We start from the raw sequence: 17,772 nt of genomic DNA, 5'->3' as shown, positions 1-17,772 counted from the left end.
CAACAAACCTGTGCCATCCTGGAGGACCTGAACTGCCTGTGCATGTACTGCCTCATGCTACCAATAATGACAAGAGCACTAGAAAAATCCATATCTCAAAAAAAAAAAAAATCAGCTGGGAGGTATACAGACAGTGAAATGGTATGTGGCCATGACAAAACTTTCCCATTTTAAGTATTGTCTTGCTCTTTTTCACCTATTGTCTCTTTCATTACCACCAGTACAGGTAAAATTGACTTTCATTATCTTTTTAATGATGTGATGATTAAGTGTTCCCTTATTTTTTTTTTTTGAGCAGTGTATTTTTACACCCATGCAAACAAAATATACAGTTGTTGTTATGGTATTCCAGAAGAGTTGTGAGGGTAACTGTGTTTTGGCTGGCAATTAATCATCTCCTCCTGTAAGTATAACATGATGTAGAGGGTTACATGGTAGTAAGAAGGCCCTGGTTTGAGATTATACATCTGTCAGTTGTCAAGAAACAAAACAAAGCCAAATGCCTAACACGTTGCTATTAACCATTTGGGACCCATTCATGCAAAATGCATGACTTTAGACACATATTCTTTGCACTGAAATACCTCTGGAATGGTTCATCAGAGCTCAATCACACACATATCATGTGGAACTACACAACTTTGCCTTTACAATGGTATCAATCACTTTTTTTGCATTCAAGTAATTGTTCCGAAATAATTTTTTTTAAATTTGGCTGAATTTAATCATTAATACAGTTCACAAAAAAAAATGTGCGTTGATGTGCACTCCTTTTACTCGGATCCGACAGTTGGCCCAGGACATACGAGCGTGTCATGGGAAAGAACACATTGAAAATATTGATGATAACAATAATAATGAAATAAAAAATAATAGATTTAGAAAAAATAATTTTATAACAGAACTGGCCCAAGATTTTAGAATGTTCATGGCCATAACCTGTCACCCCCCTGAGGAGGTTGCGCTCGACTTATCAAAAACTGGATCCCACACCGCATTAAAGTCTGCAACTACAATGAAGGAATATTCTGTTAATTCTAACATTTTTTATGTAATTAAACTGTAGAAATTGCGGTTGAAATCATTAAGAGGGTACACTGATATAAGAGCTATTTTCCTTGAATTAATTCTATTCTAGCAATCACAAGTCTACCCATGTCATCTGCCCAGGATGTTATAATTCTCATTGGAAGACTGGGTCGAGCCACAATGGCCTCACCTTTAGTTGTTGTGTCAGCAGAGGAGAACACTACAGTATGACAAAAAACCTATTAGCAAGATGACAAGTATCAGCTTTTAACAAATGCATCTCTTGCAACAATGCTATGTCAATATTCTTTCTTTTCAATAAACCAAGAATGCTAGCACATTTGTGAGGCGTATTCAATCCACTACAGTTCCACACTAAAATGTTAAATTCACCCATAATCTACAGGAAATATTCTGAATGTGGACAAAGAGAAAATGTTGTTATGGCCCTTTTTCTGGAATAACTCTGGCACAAAATAAAGTCCCTCACTACATGACACAAACGAGACGTGGACACAACATATAAAACGTGTAAAAAAAGGAAGAAAAGAAAAAGAACATAAAACATATACCGTATTTTCCGGACTACAAGTCGCTCCGGAGTATACGTTGCACCAGCCCAAAAATGCATAATGAGATCGAAAAAAACACACACAAGTCGCACTGGAGTTTAAGTCGCATTTTTTTCGGGTTATTTATTTTACAAAATACATCAAAAATAGACATTTCACCTTGGAAGGGAGGTTAACATTAATAAAATAATAGAGAACAGGCTGAATGGCTGTAAGATATGCCAACATGAACAACATTCAGCGAAACGAAAAATAAACATGAACGGAAAAAATGTCCGCACGAACATACGGTAATAAACAGGTAGAGCATAAAGAACAAAACAACTACTGTACTTTTACATTAATAAGAGCTCGCAATCACTCCACATCGCTAAAGCCATTGAACTCTTCGTCCTCGGTATCACTCTGGAATAACTCGGCCTGCTCCGGAGAAAGACGAAGCGGGGCCTCTTCTTCGTGGCTGTCGTCAGACTCCGACTCAGACTCACCTCCAGTTATTCCGGCCTTTTTGAACCCGGACAGGATGGTCTCTGTCGTCACTGAAGCCCACGCTTTGTCAATCCATTCCATCACCTGCAGAAAAGTTGCGTGGCGCATCCTCCCGGTTGCAGTGAAGCTGTGCTCACCGTCCGTCATCCACTGCTCCCACAGGCGACGCAGCACGGCCTTAAAGCTCCGGTTCACGGAGATGTCAAGCGGCTGCAGTATTTTTGTTAATCCACCGGGGATGATGGCAGGAATAGAGTTAAAAGTTTTCAGTTTCTGTTTAAACTGCGGAGTGATGTACGCCCGCATACTGTCCATCACGAGCATCGCTTTGCGCGTTCTGAAGAAGCCGTCGGGATGCTTCGTGTAACAGTTGGTGAGCCAAAAGTTCATCATTTCCTGATCCATCCATCCTTTCTCATTCACGGTCATGACGATAGAAGAAGGAGGTTGAATTTTTGGCATGGTTTTTCTTTTAAAAATGACCAATGGCGGTAATTTGGATCCGTCGCCACAGCATGCCAGCACTACCGTGAAGTGGGATTTTTCATGACCTGTTGTAACAATGTTGACACTCTTTTGCCCTTTCTCTGCTACACTTCTACCCATGGGGATGTCAAATGTGAGAGGGACCTCGTCCATGTTAATGATGTGATCGGGGGTGACGTTGTGCTCATTCACTTGCTTCGAAATGAACTCACGGAAGCTACGGACTTTTGTCTGGAAGTCTGCGGGCAGATTTTGGAACACCGTTGTCCTGGCTCTGATGGAGAGGGAGTTACGCTTCATGAAGCGGAAGCACCAAGAAGGTCCTCCCACAAAATCGTTTATATCCATCGCCTTGGCAACGACCTGGGCGTGGAGGCGTAGCTGCACGGTTGACAGGCCTCTCCCCGCAGCGCGCTGCTCAAGCACCCACTGGCGCACTCGTTCCTCCAGCTGCGGCCACCGAGCTTTCAGCTTGCGATTCGCTTTTTTTGTTTTCTTCATCGCTGTCAGAGTAGCCTCCGCTTTTCTCCAGTCCCTAACAAGCTTCTCACTTACTCCGAACTTCCTGTCTGCTGCTCGATTGCCGTTTTCAGCTGCAAATCTCACAACTTGCAGCTTGAAGTCCGCAGAATATGAGTTTCTTTTTGGCGGCATTTTTGTTTAGTGGCGATCGGTAAGCTAATGTTTATTTTATTTGTTTTAATTTTAAATTGTTACAGAGTAGGAGATATCGGCGCGTAACTCTAGAGCGCCCCCTCGTGGCTGTCTGTGATTTTTTTCACCCATATTTAGGTCATTCTGGAGTATAAGTCGCAGGACCAGCCAACCTATGTAAAAAAGTGCGACTTATACTCCAGAAAATACGGTAAACATAATGTAAACTGTAAAGTAGGTCTGTGATCATATTGGATATGGAGCAGCCAGGGGAAGCAGCAGCATTGATTGAAGCTTGGGTAAAATAACTTGGTGAAGCTGAGGCATCATACATAACATGTTAAAGTATGAATGTCTTGCATTTGAAATTTCAAACTTTCTATATAGCCTACAGAATAACATTAGGTTCCACTGTGCCCACAAAATACAAAATTGACTGAACATAGTGAAAAAAATTGGGTTATTTATGAACTCAGATAGGCCTACTGCCATAATAAAACAAAATAATAACCCATAAACATAGTTATCTCAGGCTTATTGGCAGCTTACCGACTGAAGAGCATCAGGTGGCTCGTAAAGCAGTGACTCAATGTCAGTTCTCAGTTTCCGGTGACAGTGGGATGTCTGTCCTGTGAAGTAATTTGAAAAAAACAAAAGAACAACCGACATGTGCCAAGTATTACAATTGACAGGGAGTCCGTCTGTTTAGGTGTCAAACAAGGAAAGAGTTCGGCCGATGTAAATCTATGGTCATGGCGAGGAAGTGATGTCACCCCGCGTCAAAGCCACTGGGCATGGAGCCAGTACCAACGCCAGAAAATCCTGTGCTTCTTTGGTTGAGGTGAAGGTTTTGTACTGAGCATGTCTTTAATTTTCAGCGTGGCTGGATAAAGTAAAAAGAAGTCCAGACCTTTCGCCCAAGCTGCATCCATAGCCTGGTGAAATTCTTTGCATCGTTTGACGGTGAAGTTGCTGAAATCTGGAGAAAAGTGAATCCTCTGATCCTCGATGGAGAGAGCGTCTTTCCTGGCAGTACGCAGAATGGCCTGGCAGGTCGAGTAGCAAAGCATGTTGAAAATTAGGGTGCGGTCAGTGCGGTTGCGGGCGTTGTCGTTGTAAATTTGGTGTGCTCTCATTATGTCAATCTGGATGTCACTGAGAGTGGGGAACCACTTAGGTAGAGAGTGTGAAAGAAACTGAGTTGCATTGGACCCCTCGAGCCCCTCGTCAAGGCCAGTGACACAGATATTACACCCTCTGTTCCTGTCCTCCATGTTGGCTAGCTTGAGCGCCATAGCCTGAAGAGCCTGGTTGTGTCTGTTCAATGCACTGGAGTTGCTTATGAATGGTGCCAAGGCCAGCCGCCAGCGTGGTTAGCTCAGTCTGGGTAGCACTTAGCTTCTCATTGTTGTCTTTCCCCACCTGTTAAATCTGGGACAGGTGCAGTTCAAGATAGTCACGTTGCTTCTGCAATATGGATTTGGCAATGACGTCAATATCTTGACGGTTGCTATTGGCTTTGGTAAACATCGTTGTTATTTATCTTAAGACAACACAATAGGCCGGTATTGAAACCTGTAGCTCCGAAAAAATCAACAATTTGGCAATGCTGGGGGGCTGCACGGTGATGCAGTGGTTAGCACTGTGACCTCACAGCAAGAAAGTTCCGGGTTTGAGTCCCGGCTTGGGCGTGGAATCTTTCTGCGTGAGTCTCCATGTTCTCCCCGTGCCTGCGTGGGTTCTCTCCAGGTACTCCGGCTTCCTCCCACCGTCCAAAGACATGCAATTTGGGGACGAGGCTGATTGGGTTCTCTAAATTGACCGTAGGTATGAATGTGAGTGTGAATGGTTGTTCGTCTCTGTATGTTGGCCCTGCGATGGACTGGCGACCTGTCCAGGGTGTCTTGAACACAGAACACAGAACACAGACTTGAACCCGGAACCTTCTTGCTGTGAGGCCACAGTGCTAACCACTGCAACACCATGCAGCCCAGAACAACATATCTTAGCGATTCCTAGGTTATCATGTTTTCCTCTTTGACAAACTACGTCCATAATTTGGTTTTGATCTTTGCAAATTCCTACAGGATGTTCAGTGTGAACATGACATTACATCGTTTTCTGAATGATAGGAAAGTTTTGCTTCTCAAAACCTTCCCCAAACTTTCTCCAAGTAAACAAAAGAGCACAGGCATATACATTTTGTGAATGGAGGCTACTGTACATGAGCATGTGCAGATCGGTTCAGGTTCAGGTCAGGTCGCTACAGGTCAGTGTAGTGACAGTGAAAAGACCCGCTTTGCAGAGCAGTGTACAATATCAGGAAAAAATATCACCAAAAAATATACTGCAACTGAAGTGACACAACTCATGTACTGTATGAAGACACCACTGCAGACTTTGGTCCAAGTGATCTGGATAACGGTTCCAGTTTGGAGTGTGGATTATCTGATGATGAGGAGATGTTTTTTCATGGAATGGATCCAACTCAAGATGATCCAAGATTAATATAAATTGAAACTACTTTCTGTGTCATATTTGCAGCATAATAATTTGTTGACGTAATAACTATAAGAACACCATAGGGAATCGAGAAAAACCCTTTCGATGTATATAATATTGTATATAGTTGTGTGTTCTTTTAAATAATTGTGTAATTGTATTTTTATTATTTATGCATGTTTCTTTTAAAATGAATCATATGCTTCATCACAAGCAGAATATGTTTATTTCAGTAAAATGACTTTTATTCTCGCCATGCACACACCACACATTTTTGTCTCATTTCTTGAATGATCCCATGCCACTGAACCAATGTTGGAGGATCTAGTTGCAATCATTCTCTCGTTATAGCTTTCCTACTACTTGCCAAAAGAATCTTCAGTGAGTATTTTTTCTTCTTTCGCTTTATTTTTAAATTTTTTTTTTTTTTTTTACCAAGATATAAGGTACAGAAGAGAAATCCAAATCTGCCCAATGATGGATTTGACTGGATTCTTGGACAGGCTCAAAAACTTGAAAGTGATTAGCCATAGAGGTTATACATTGTCTCCAACAGAAGCCTCAGCTCTGTGTGCCTGTTTGTAGTGAGATTTTTCAAAACTCACTACATATTTCCAGCTGAACTCTCTAAACAATATTTAGTTTCCAGTGGTCGCTTCTGTCTCATATATTTCCAACCAGATCTCTTCTGATATTTGTGTTTCTGACTTCCCCTCCCATTTGTGTTTAATGGATATCACAGAATGCTTTTTAGAGGCTTGTATACTTCCATATATTCTTGAGACCAAGTTTTTAATTGTCTTTTTTTTTTTTTTTTGGTATGCACCATGAAATACAGAAATCAAATCACATTCTCTCTCCTTTTTTATTCGAAATTTTTTTATTATAATAGTCTCTGACTTGGGGCTGCACAGTGGTGCAGTGGTTAGCACTGTCACCTCACAGCAAGAAGGTTCCGGGTTTGAGTCCCAGCTCGGGCATGGGATCTTTCTGTGTGGAGTTTGCATGTTCTCCCCGTGCCTGCGTGGGTTCTCTCCGGGTACTCCGGCTTCTTCCCACCATCCAAAGACATACAATTGGGGACTAGGCTAATTGGACACTCTAAAATTGACCGTAGGTATGAATGTGAGTGTGAATGGTTGTTTGTCTCTGTATGTTGGCCCTGCGATGGACTGGTGACCTGTCCAGGGTGTACCCCGCCTCTCACCCGTAGACGCTGGGATAGGCTCCAGCCCCCCGCGACCCTTACGAGAAAGGAATAAGCGGAAGACAATGAGTGAGTGAGTGAGAGTCTCTGACGTACAGGTATCTATGGAATTCCTGCTTTTCTACTTGAAATGTCTAAAATTAACACATAACTCTTAAATTTACTGTTTGAGATGAGAGGAAGTGGAAGATGGAATTTTTATCCGTGTAAAATTCAAGCATTTCCATTCAGATTCATAATTTGAAGAACACCAGTATACTACGGGTTTCAATTGTGCAGCATAATTATAATCATGTAAGCATAGTAAAGCCCTTCCTTCTTTTTTCAGCTGCAGTGTCTTGAACTGAATCTTAGGTCTTCTACTATTCCAAACGAACCTTGAGATCCAGACATTCCACTCATCAAATTGTTTTTGGGGTACCTCTAGAGCCAATGAGTGGAAAAGAAAAAGAAACTGTGGCAACACATTCATTTTAATTATTTTTATTCTATTATTCATGTCTAGTGGGAGGAAGGTCCATCTAGAAATGTCAGAATTGATCTCTTGTAATGAGGCCATAGTTGTTTTCAAAAAGGCTTGACATACCTTTAATTAGGTTTATTCCAAAATATGTTTCATTTTGTCCCATTAAAAGTTATATTTCTCTTGTGTATCTGGGTGGGGAGTATAGTTTTATGTGAGGGTTTGCATTTTTTTGATATTGAGCTTATATCCAGAGTATGAATGATATTTGTTTTAAGCAGAGACATCAATATAGTGATGCTTGAGGCTGGGCTTGTAATAAAAAGCAGAATATCATCTGCAAACAAGTTTAATGTTTTTCTCCTCTAATTATAAACCCCTTATCTCAGAGTCCTTTTGAATTGCTTGAGCCAAAGGTTCAATAAATAATGTGAATGGGGTCAGGTTCAGGGGACAGCCCTGATGTGTCCCTCTTTCCAAATAAATACTTTGTGATGCATGTCCATTCACCCTGATCCTGGCTTTTGGGGAGAAGTATAATGCTCGAATACATTTGATAAAACCATCTTTGAAGCCAAATCTTCCAAGTACCCTGTATAGATATTCCCAACCCACAGAGTCAAACGCCTTTTCTGCATCTAGGCTGACCAACATGACACTGATGTTTTCTGCTGTGATATGACTCACTACTTATAGTCGTCTTCGACAGCCTCCGGTTATTGGGGTCTGGGTTTTGGGGTATAGCAGCCTCAGCAAGGAAACCCTGACTGCCCTCTCCCCAGCCACTTTCACCAGCTCTTCCAGGGAAATCCCGAGGCCTTCCCTGACCACCCGAGAGATGTAGTCCCTCCAGTGTGTTGTGGGTTGACCCGAGGCTTCTTCCCGATTGGAAATGCCCAAACAACCTCCCAAGGGAGGCCAGGAGGCATCCCCACAGATGACCAAACCATCTCACCTGACTCCTCTGGACATGGAGGTGCAGCAGTTCTACTCTCAGTCCCCCCTGACTGTCCGAGCTCCTTACCCTATCTCGAAGGCTAAGCCCAGCCACCCTGCAGAGGAAACTCATTTTGACCACATGCATTTGCGATCTCATTATTTCAGTCATTACCCAGAGCTCATGACCATAGGTGAGGGTTGGAACATAGATTGACCGGTAAATCGAGAACTTTGCTTTTTGGCTTTACTCCCTCTTCACCCCATCCAACTGATTTAGCACCTGCATCACTGCAGATGCCACCCCAATCGTTTGTCAATCTCCTGCTCCATCCTACTCTCACTCGTGAACAAGATCCCAAGATACTTAAAGTCCTCCACAGGTACTTAATGGAGTAAAGTAGACCACATCATCTGCAAAAAGTAGAGATGACATCCTCTCGCCTACAAACTCGACACCCGCTGCTACCCGGCTGCACCTCGAATTTCAGTCCATAAAAGTTATGAACAGAACCAGTGACAAAGGGCATCCCTGGCAGAGTCTAACCCTAACTGGGAAGACGTCTGACTTACTGTTGGCAACACGAACCAGGCTCCCACACCTTCGTTACAGAGACTGAATAGCCCTTTGTAAGGGGCCATCCACCCATACTCCCAGAGTACCCCCCACAGGATGCTCCTGGGAACACAGTCATAAGCCTTCTTCAAATCTAAAAAGGACATGTTGACTGGTTGGGGAAAATCCCACACCTTTTCCAGCACCCTAGCGAGGGTAAAGAGCTGATCTACAGTTCCACGGCAAGGACGAAAACCACATTGCTCCTCTTTGATCTGAGGTTCACCATTGACCTCACCCTCCTCTCCAGTACCCCGGCATAGACCTTTTTGGGGAGGCTGAGGGGTGTGATACCTTGATAGCTGGAACACCACCTCTGGTCCCCTTTTTTAAAGATGGGGACCACCATCCCGGTCTGCCATTTCAAAGGCACTGCCCCTGATGTCCATGCAATGTTGCAGAGACTTGTCAGCCAAGAGAGCCCTCCAACATCCAGAGCCCTGAGATACGACCACTTGGAGTGTTCTCCTTAAATGATCTTGCAGCTGTTCAATATAAAGCCTGTTTGATCAGAATCTACCAGCTGTTGGACAAGACTAATATTGGTCTGTATGAGATGCATTCCTTTTTATCTTTTCCTTCTTTCGGTATGATAGAGAAAACTGCTTCCTTCCATGATTGGGTGGCTTCCCCTGTTCTCAGTTTATGATTGAAACAGTTAGCCCCAAGCTAATTTGACATCCTTTGCTTTTGAACTATTATCTTGGTCATTAAAAGGTCAGTAAATAATATAAATAATATAAAAATGTTTAAAAAAATTTGCATCTTCAAAAATTCTTGGATTGTCTGCATGTTTCTCATCATAGAAAGTTTCCAGCACACATAGTTTTGAAAATTGAGTTTGGAGAGTTTCCCTGGAATCGGACAATATAAGTACCATGATGGTGGGATATTCTATGACCTCACAATGTGGTGTGTGCATGGTAAGAATAAAAAACATACCATATCTTTAATTTAAAAAATAAATAAGACAACCATTTACAAGAACACACAACTATATACAGATATCAAAAGGGATTTAACCCTTGTGATAACCCTGAGATAGTACACTGCTCTCCCAAGTGTGTACCAAGACTGACCTGTAGCCTAGTGACCTGACCTGAACCTGAACCGATCTGCACATGCACGTTTACAGTAGCCACTGTGCACAAAATGTGTGTGACTGTGCTCTTCTGTTTATGTGGAGAAAGTTTGGAGAAGGTTTTGTGAAGCAAAACTTTAGTATCATTCAGAAAAGGACTTAATGTCATTCTTATGCCATTCTCAGTGTCCCCACTGAGGGATGAATAAAGGTTTATCTTTTCTAGGCGCAGCCGGGTGGTGGACGGGTTCGAGTTTGGTGGCGGGAGAGTGTCGTCTCTGCGGTTTGCAGATGACCTAGTCCTCTTAGCGCCATCGGGCCACAACCTCCAGCTCTTGCTGAGACAGTTTGCAGCCGAATGCAAAGCGGCTGGGATGAGAATCAGCACCTCCTGAGGCCATGGTCCTCAGCCGGAAAAGGGTGGTTTGCCCACTCCAGGTCGGGGGGGAGGTCCTACCTCAGGTGGAGGAGTTTAAGTATCTCGGAGTCTTGTTCACGAATGAGGGTAGGATGGAGCGGGAAATTGACAGGCGGATTGGTGTGGCATCCGCAGTGATGCGGGCACTAAACCAGTCCGTTGTGGTGAAGAGGGAGCTTAGTCAGAAAGCGAGGCTCTCAATTTACCAGTCAATCTACGTTCCAACCCTCACCTATGGTCATGAGCTTTGGGTAATGACCGAAAGAACGAGATTGCGAATACAAGCGGCTGAAATGAGTTTCCTCTGCAGGGTGGCTGGGCTCTCCATTAGAGATAGAGTGAGAAGCTCAGTCATTCAGGAGGGGCTCAGAGGAGAGCCGCTTCTCCTCCATGTCGAGAGGAGTCAATTGAGGTGGTTCGGGCATCTGGTGAGGATGCCTCCTGGACGCCTCCCTCAGGAGTTGTTCCAGGCATGCCCAACCGGGAGGAGGCCCCGAGGCCAACCCAGGACACGCTGGAAGGATTATATCTCTTGGCTGGCCAAGGAATGCCTCGGGATTCCCCCGGAAGAGCCGGTTGAAGTGGCTGGGGAGAGGACAGTCTGGGCTTCCTTGCTTAGCCTGCTGCCCCCGCAACCTGGACCCACCAGATAAAGCGGAGGACGACAACGATGATGATCTTATCGTATGTTACACAAGACACCCTTTAGAAATTTGCAGGGGATCAAAACAAGATCATTGACATAGTTTGTCATAGAGGAAAACATGACACCAAGGAATCGGTAAGATGTGTTGGTCTTCTCTATAATGTGGTTGACAAGTACCTGTGTAGTATTTGAATAAACAAACAAGGCAACTTATTATTTTGGAGTATTTTATCAGTTTAGTTATAAAAAGATACATTCAATGCACATGTATGTGTCTTATATCATTGTAAAGCTCAGTTTCTGCCCTTCCATGTGATATGCATGCCATATCTGTCCAATGGCAGGTTCATGAGTTAATTAGATGAGAGTAAAAGGAGTGTGCATCAATGCACAGCTTTTTGCAAACTTTATTTATGATTAAATTCAGCTAAAATCAAAAATTATTTTCAAAAAAATACTTGTATAAAGTCACAGCTGTGCAATTTCACGTGATATCGATGTGATCGAGCTTGGACAAACCATTCCAGAGATATCCCAATGCAAAGAATGTGTGTCAAAATACAAGCACATCACTTGATTGGGTCCCGAAGGGTTAAGCAGGAGAGGTGTTATCTTAAGTATAAATGCTTATACGACTTCAACAGATATCATCTAAACCCAGAGCCCTAATAGTTTTCAATGTTTCTCTTTATTGAGTTCTTCTGCTGTAATCTCAGCCATTATTTCTTTCTATTTTTTTTGTTCTCCTATAGATTGTAGATCTAGTGAACTTAAAAAAGTCTCTGTTGTAATATCTGCCATGGCCGGTTGGATATATAGGTCTTTGTAATTTAGTTCAAAAGCATGTTGAATATCCTTTGATTCACTGCAAACCTTTTGTGTGTTGAGGTTCTTAATCTTATAGATCGTATTCTTTCCACGTTGCTTTTGTATTCTCCAAGACAGTACTTTCATTGCCCTAGGCCCCGTCTCATAATACCTTTTCTTAGTAAATTTAAATTGTATTTCAATTTCCTCATCATATAATTCATTTATATCTTGTTTAATTTTTTTTTCTCGTTAACATCTGAGAGTCTTTTTGTTCTATGAGTCTAATGTCAAATGACTTCATCTGTTCTTGTAGTTCAGCATGTCTTCTTTCTTTTTCCTTTATCCAAAAACCAGTGGGGGCAATAATTTCACCTTGAACAACTAACTTTGCAGCATCCCAAAAAGTATTTGGAGACACCTCTCCATTATCATTATTTTGTAAATATTTTTCAAATTCTTGTTAATCTGTTTCTGTACTGTTTTGTCATTTAAAATGCTCATATTGTTTCCAAAGTGTATTTTTCTCTTGATTAGTGAGTTGCAGGGTTAGGCACACCTGAGTGATCAGATACATCCCTAATCCCTATTTTACAGTCCCACACTCTGTGCCAGTCTAATTTATACATAAATAAATAATTCATTCATTATCTAATTTGCCCTCAACTAAAATAAATCTCCCTTCCTTATTGTTCACTTCTGAAATAAATTTAAAATTTTACTGCATTAGGGATCAGTATAACCAATCCCCGTTTGACCTGATTTGTGAAATGAGTAATAAGTATTTTGAAATCCATCCATCCATCCATTTTCTACACCCTATCCTTTTAAGGGTCGTGGGGTGCTGGAGCCTATCCCAGCTGCCTTCGTGTGAGAGGCGAGGTATGCCCTGGATGGGGTGCCAGTCCATTGCAGGGACAACACATATCGAGAGACAATCTCACAGCCACACCTATGGTCAATTTAGAGAATCTGATTAACGTATTCCTCTCTTGCATATCTTTGGACTGATATCCCAAACAAGAACAGTGAACAACAAAACAGAACTAATAAAACCAAAGACTTCCAAGTCCAAAATTCAAATAAAACCTCAAGTTAAGAAGAGATCCTCACGTCGAGGGCCTTTTGTCAGTATCAGAGAAGATACTCTACACCAGTCACATTCTTTTGAAGTCAGTTTCCCCATAAATGGTATAAAGTTCCATCTTTTCAAACTCAGTAAATAATAACAGTAAGTCTCTTTGTAAATTGGCAGAGAGTTGTGAAACACAGGTATTTTCTTCTCAGGTATATGGACAGGAATAAGCACTTTTAGCGAAGAAACTTAAGTTCCTTAGTAGACTGGAAATTAAATTTCAAGATATTTTCCTTTAGGTATAAAAATTCAACATCTGTAAGTTTGAAGAATTGTTTAACCTCTCATAGTAAGTAGAAAAAATCCCAAACTCAAGTGAAGTAGAGACAGAAAACTATGGTAATTAACTCTTAAGTATAAGGTTCAACTTAAACCAATCTGGGTATTTATAGTATTCTTCTGGTTGACTGACTGGAGTGTTGTAATAATTCACCAACTTTATATGAGCAATAATTATACTAATAACAATAACGATAATTAACATTTGGTTTGCCTTCTATAGATGCACATGGCTGCAGCTGCTCACCCCGCGATGGTGTGGAGATGTTTATGCTCAGGCATTCATTCGCCAACAACAGATGCTGCCAATGGAGCATGCTGAAAGATCCATAGTCTCTCTCTTATCCGCCTGTGGTCCACTAACTGTCTGCGGTGATCTGCACTTGCCTTCCCATGTTGCCATTCCCTGCTGCTTCAGCAAGTCTGGCTCCTTGACTTTTTCCACAGGGAATCCTCTCTTCTTCAGGTCCTTAGCTGCCTCTGCCATGCTTTCGTAGACCTGGGTTCCACAGTCAAAAAACACCTTCAGCTTAGCTGGGTGTATATGCCTTTCTTTTCTTCAGTATCTTGGAAGGGTAGTCTTGATCAAAATAAATCCTTTTCCCCTCATAGCAAACATCTTTCTTTCTACATTCAGAATGCAATATCTAAACCTCACTCTATCTCTCACTTTGAACTCAAGGAAGCAAATCACCAGTGATCTAGAGCATGCATCCAGAGGAGGCTTTGGGGAAAGCGACCGGTGGGCCAACTTCTGATTTTACTTTTTTTACACACTCTGATAGACTGGACTCCTCTGATTTCTCTGGTATTCTGTATATACAGACATTGTTACAGTGTGAGCTTGCTTCTAGCTGGGTAAGCTTTGCCTGCAGGGCCTCTTGGTTCTCTAGTGCCTCTAGAGCCTCCTTCACTGCCCTGTCCCATTCTTCAATGTTGGAGATGTGCTGTTCGGCCTCCCCCACTCTTGCTATGGTGGCCTAAAGCTCACCTGTAGCTTCCTGGAGTTTCCAGTTGATTTCTCCTCTCAACGTATTCAACTCCTTCTTCATGTCGTCTCGAAAGGAAAGTCAAAATTCACTCATTTCACTTTTAAGATCTGACCTGAGTGCACAAATCTTGTTATAGATGGTCTGTATGATGGGGTAGCTTCTTCCTCTTTGGTGTCGCCATTATTCTCATAGCTTTCTCCTCACTGTATGTTTCTTCAACATTCTCTCCTTTACTACATCTTGAGCCTTGTTTACATTAGTCTTTTTTTGTTTTTCCCCTTTCCTGCTAAATTTCAGTACAGTTCTTTTTTTATTTTAATGTTCCTCAAAGGGGATAAATATCCGACCAGTTGGGAGCAGAGTTTTTAGGCTGACGTTTGCTTCAGCGCCACCATAAGTCTGCAAGTGCATTTTTAACCCCAGCACAATCAACAAGAAAGGCTATTCCAGGCGATGGTTGTAAAGGCTAATGTTGTGTACACCCAAAAATCTTTCAAGTTGGAAACAATTACTTTTGACTCCCATAAGAAGGCGTGACACGTTGCTTGTTCACTCGCAGCAGGTCCCAATAGTAAAGTTATGTGTCTATGGCAATGCTCTTCCCCAATGACGGTGTGTAAAACAGGTACAGTGGTTATTCTTTGCAATACTGATGCCTGCTGAACCTCTGAGCTAACATTTAAGTACCTATAAATAGAATAATGGCTCACTAGCCCAATGAGTCTTATTTACCGTAGTATTTTTAGCATCTTATTTGGAAGCCTGAGGGATACATTACCCTGGAGAATGTGGTTGTTCAAAACTGGATCTAGAAATGCTCAATTAGTTTAGCAGAATTTACATTGTATTACAATAGTCACTAATGAAAGAAATAACTTTTTAATTTTTTTCTTAAAGAAATTAAATTTCATCACAATTTTGTACAGTGAAACATTTATAACCAATCATTTCTACCATTACAGAAGAGGAATATATAAAATGAAATATAGATGAAATAAAGTAAACTCTGATGCCTCAAGGATCTCATCTTCAGTTGCACATTTACTGCATTTTCTGCCTTTTAACAAAGCCCACTTTCAGTCTTGTTTCAGACCTACAGATTTCTCCCAGCTCAGTTCAGTTTTTTGCCATATTGTATTGATGTAATGTTTGTGTTGATATTATTGTATAAAGTTATTGTGTGGTGTCTCATCTTTTCTTTTGATCTTACTTTCCCTTTATATTCCATGGTTTCAAGCAGCATTTTATCACAGTCAGAGCCAATGTGCACATTTCCCAAATGTATTTGTAAATTGATAGATTGTAGACTCTACAAATAAACACATTTTCTCTCAAATCAAATACAAGAGCTGTAAAATAAAACAAGACTGAATCCTGTCCTGACTGAAAAATGCTGCAGTTTAAAGACCAGTCACCAAGTGCTGTGGCTGTCCACTGCTCATCCTAGAGTGTGTGTGTTTTATATTTCTAAGTATTGGGTATTCATATGTTTTTAATGAAAACAGTTTGACCTTACACCTTTCAGTGGCTGAATGAATTACTGGATGTCATCCCCATCTCATTTTAATACCTTACTTTTATTTTCATGTCTGTTAGTCTCTGGTTTGTTGTCTGTCTTCTGTGATCTCTGATTTTATGTATATCTGTGTGTATGTTTATATGGATGTGTGTGTCTTGATGTGTGTTTGCACATGGCTATATTTTTGTGTCCACATATGTGCATACCTATGTCATTGCTTGTGCTTATGTATGTCTTTACTTGTGTGTGTGTGTGTGCGTGTGTGTGTGTGTGTGTGTGTGTGTGCGTGTGTGGTGTGTGTATGTGTTTCTTCTCTCTGGTCAGGTGAGAAGGTCATGCAGGATGACGAGTTCACCTGTGACCTTTTCCGCTTCCTCCAGCTGCTCTGTGAGGGACATAATTCAGGCATGTGTGCAAGTTCTCCATTACTTTATGATTTTATATAAAAAATGTCTGTAAATAATATATTGTGTTGTTGAATCTAAACACAGATGGCACAACTTTTTATACTTTTAAAGTGGGATAGACAAAATGTGATTTTTTTTCAGGGATCAGTGCTAAAGAGGAACTTTAAAAATACAAGCATTTATTTACTCACTGTTAAACTTCTTGAATTCATGAAGTATGCTTGTTGCAACTCATAATGTAATAACGGATCATAATATAATAACTTAAATGTAATAAAAGTTCATAATGTAATAATCAACTCATAATGTAATAAAAGGATTTTTACCTGCAGGGTAAAAGGTCATGCTTTCATGCTTTGCAAAACGTGGTGGAGCATTAAGTCCATAACGACCACACCTGCACACTGACTACTTAGAATTCACTGACAGGCAGAGGCCTGTGTTTGACTGTGTCTTTTTACAAACCCAAACACATTGAAGTCTTCTTTATCCAATAGTATGCTTAATACTTAACAACCACCACTGAGTTAAAAACCATATAACTAAAACTGTTCTGGTTCTACACTTAATTGGGGCTAGTAACCCAGCTCAAACTGCACAATAGATGAAAACTGACCAGAGAGGAATCAGGACTAAAATATAATAAAGCAAAAACACAGAGTCTGCAAAGGCTTAAGTCGAATATGACAGTATTCTGCTGACTAAAAGCTTACTTACCCACATTAACCTTTGGAAAAAATAAATTGAGGTGATTCATGGTTTCAATTAAACCTAAAACTGTCAGTATGATAGCAATTTGATAGAAAAAAAATGTATATTTGTTTCTTCAACTACTAATATTTGAATATCACAAAGAACAGCCACTATTTACATGCCTTAAATCATCAATTGACAAATGAAGATTTACTGAGTACATGACCCCGATCTAGCCTTTCCTGCTGTATAAGTGGAGTTCTTGCTGAGCCCTGAGACTTTATACATGACATAAAATATTTTTTGAATGACCATTATGATAACTCAAACTAATTTCATAACTGGACTTGGCATTTACTGTTTCAGACTTCCAGAACTACTTGAGGACACAAACTGGAAACAATACTACCGTCAACATAATCATCTCAACTGTTGACTATCTTCTAAGAGTCCAGGTTTGCTCCTTTTTCCTTATTCAGTAATAATAGACAGTGTGTCAATAAAGAACAAAAAACAATTGTCTCTTTTGAACGTGTTGAAGGACCTGATAGGTTATGAAATCAAATGTTGACGTGCAGGGCAGCACGGTGGTGCATTGATTAGCACTGTCGCCTCACAGCAAGAAGGTTTTGGGTTTGAGCCCCAGCTCGATCACGGGTCTTTCTGTGTGGAGTTTGCATGTTTTCCCTGCCTGCGTAGGTTTTCACTAGGTACTCTGGATTCCTCTGACAGCCCAAGGACATACAAGACCGGACTGGATTAATCAGATACTCTAAATTGACTGTAGGTGTGATTGTTAGAGCGAATGGTTGTCTGTATATATGTGTTGGCCCTGCAATTG

The 17,772-nt window shown here is 41.2% G+C and overlaps 1 protein-coding gene across 11 annotated transcripts in view; it reads left to right on the top strand.

The window, feature by feature from the left end:
- ryr2a (ryanodine receptor 2a (cardiac)) overlaps nt 1-17,772 on the top strand; it is a 330,466-nt gene that overhangs the window by 262,610 nt on the left and 50,084 nt on the right. For all 11 annotated transcript variants that reach the window (XM_086195802.1, XM_086195797.1, XM_086195796.1 and 8 more), the window contains 2 exons: nt 16,156-16,236; nt 17,298-17,386. In XM_086195802.1, coding sequence (XP_086051928.1) covers nt 16,156-16,236; nt 17,298-17,386 — 170 coding nt within the window. The remainder of the gene's footprint in view (nt 1-16,155; nt 16,237-17,297; nt 17,387-17,772) is intronic.

Source organism: Aulostomus chinensis, chromosome 23, assembly GCF_037954235.1.
Source record: "Aulostomus chinensis isolate RoL2024-O1b breed Wild chromosome 23, RoL_Achi_v1.0, whole genome shotgun sequence".
In the NCBI taxonomy this organism is placed as follows: Eukaryota; Metazoa; Chordata; class Actinopteri; order Syngnathiformes; family Aulostomidae; genus Aulostomus; species Aulostomus chinensis.
This window is presented reverse-complemented; position numbering and strand designations above follow the sequence as displayed.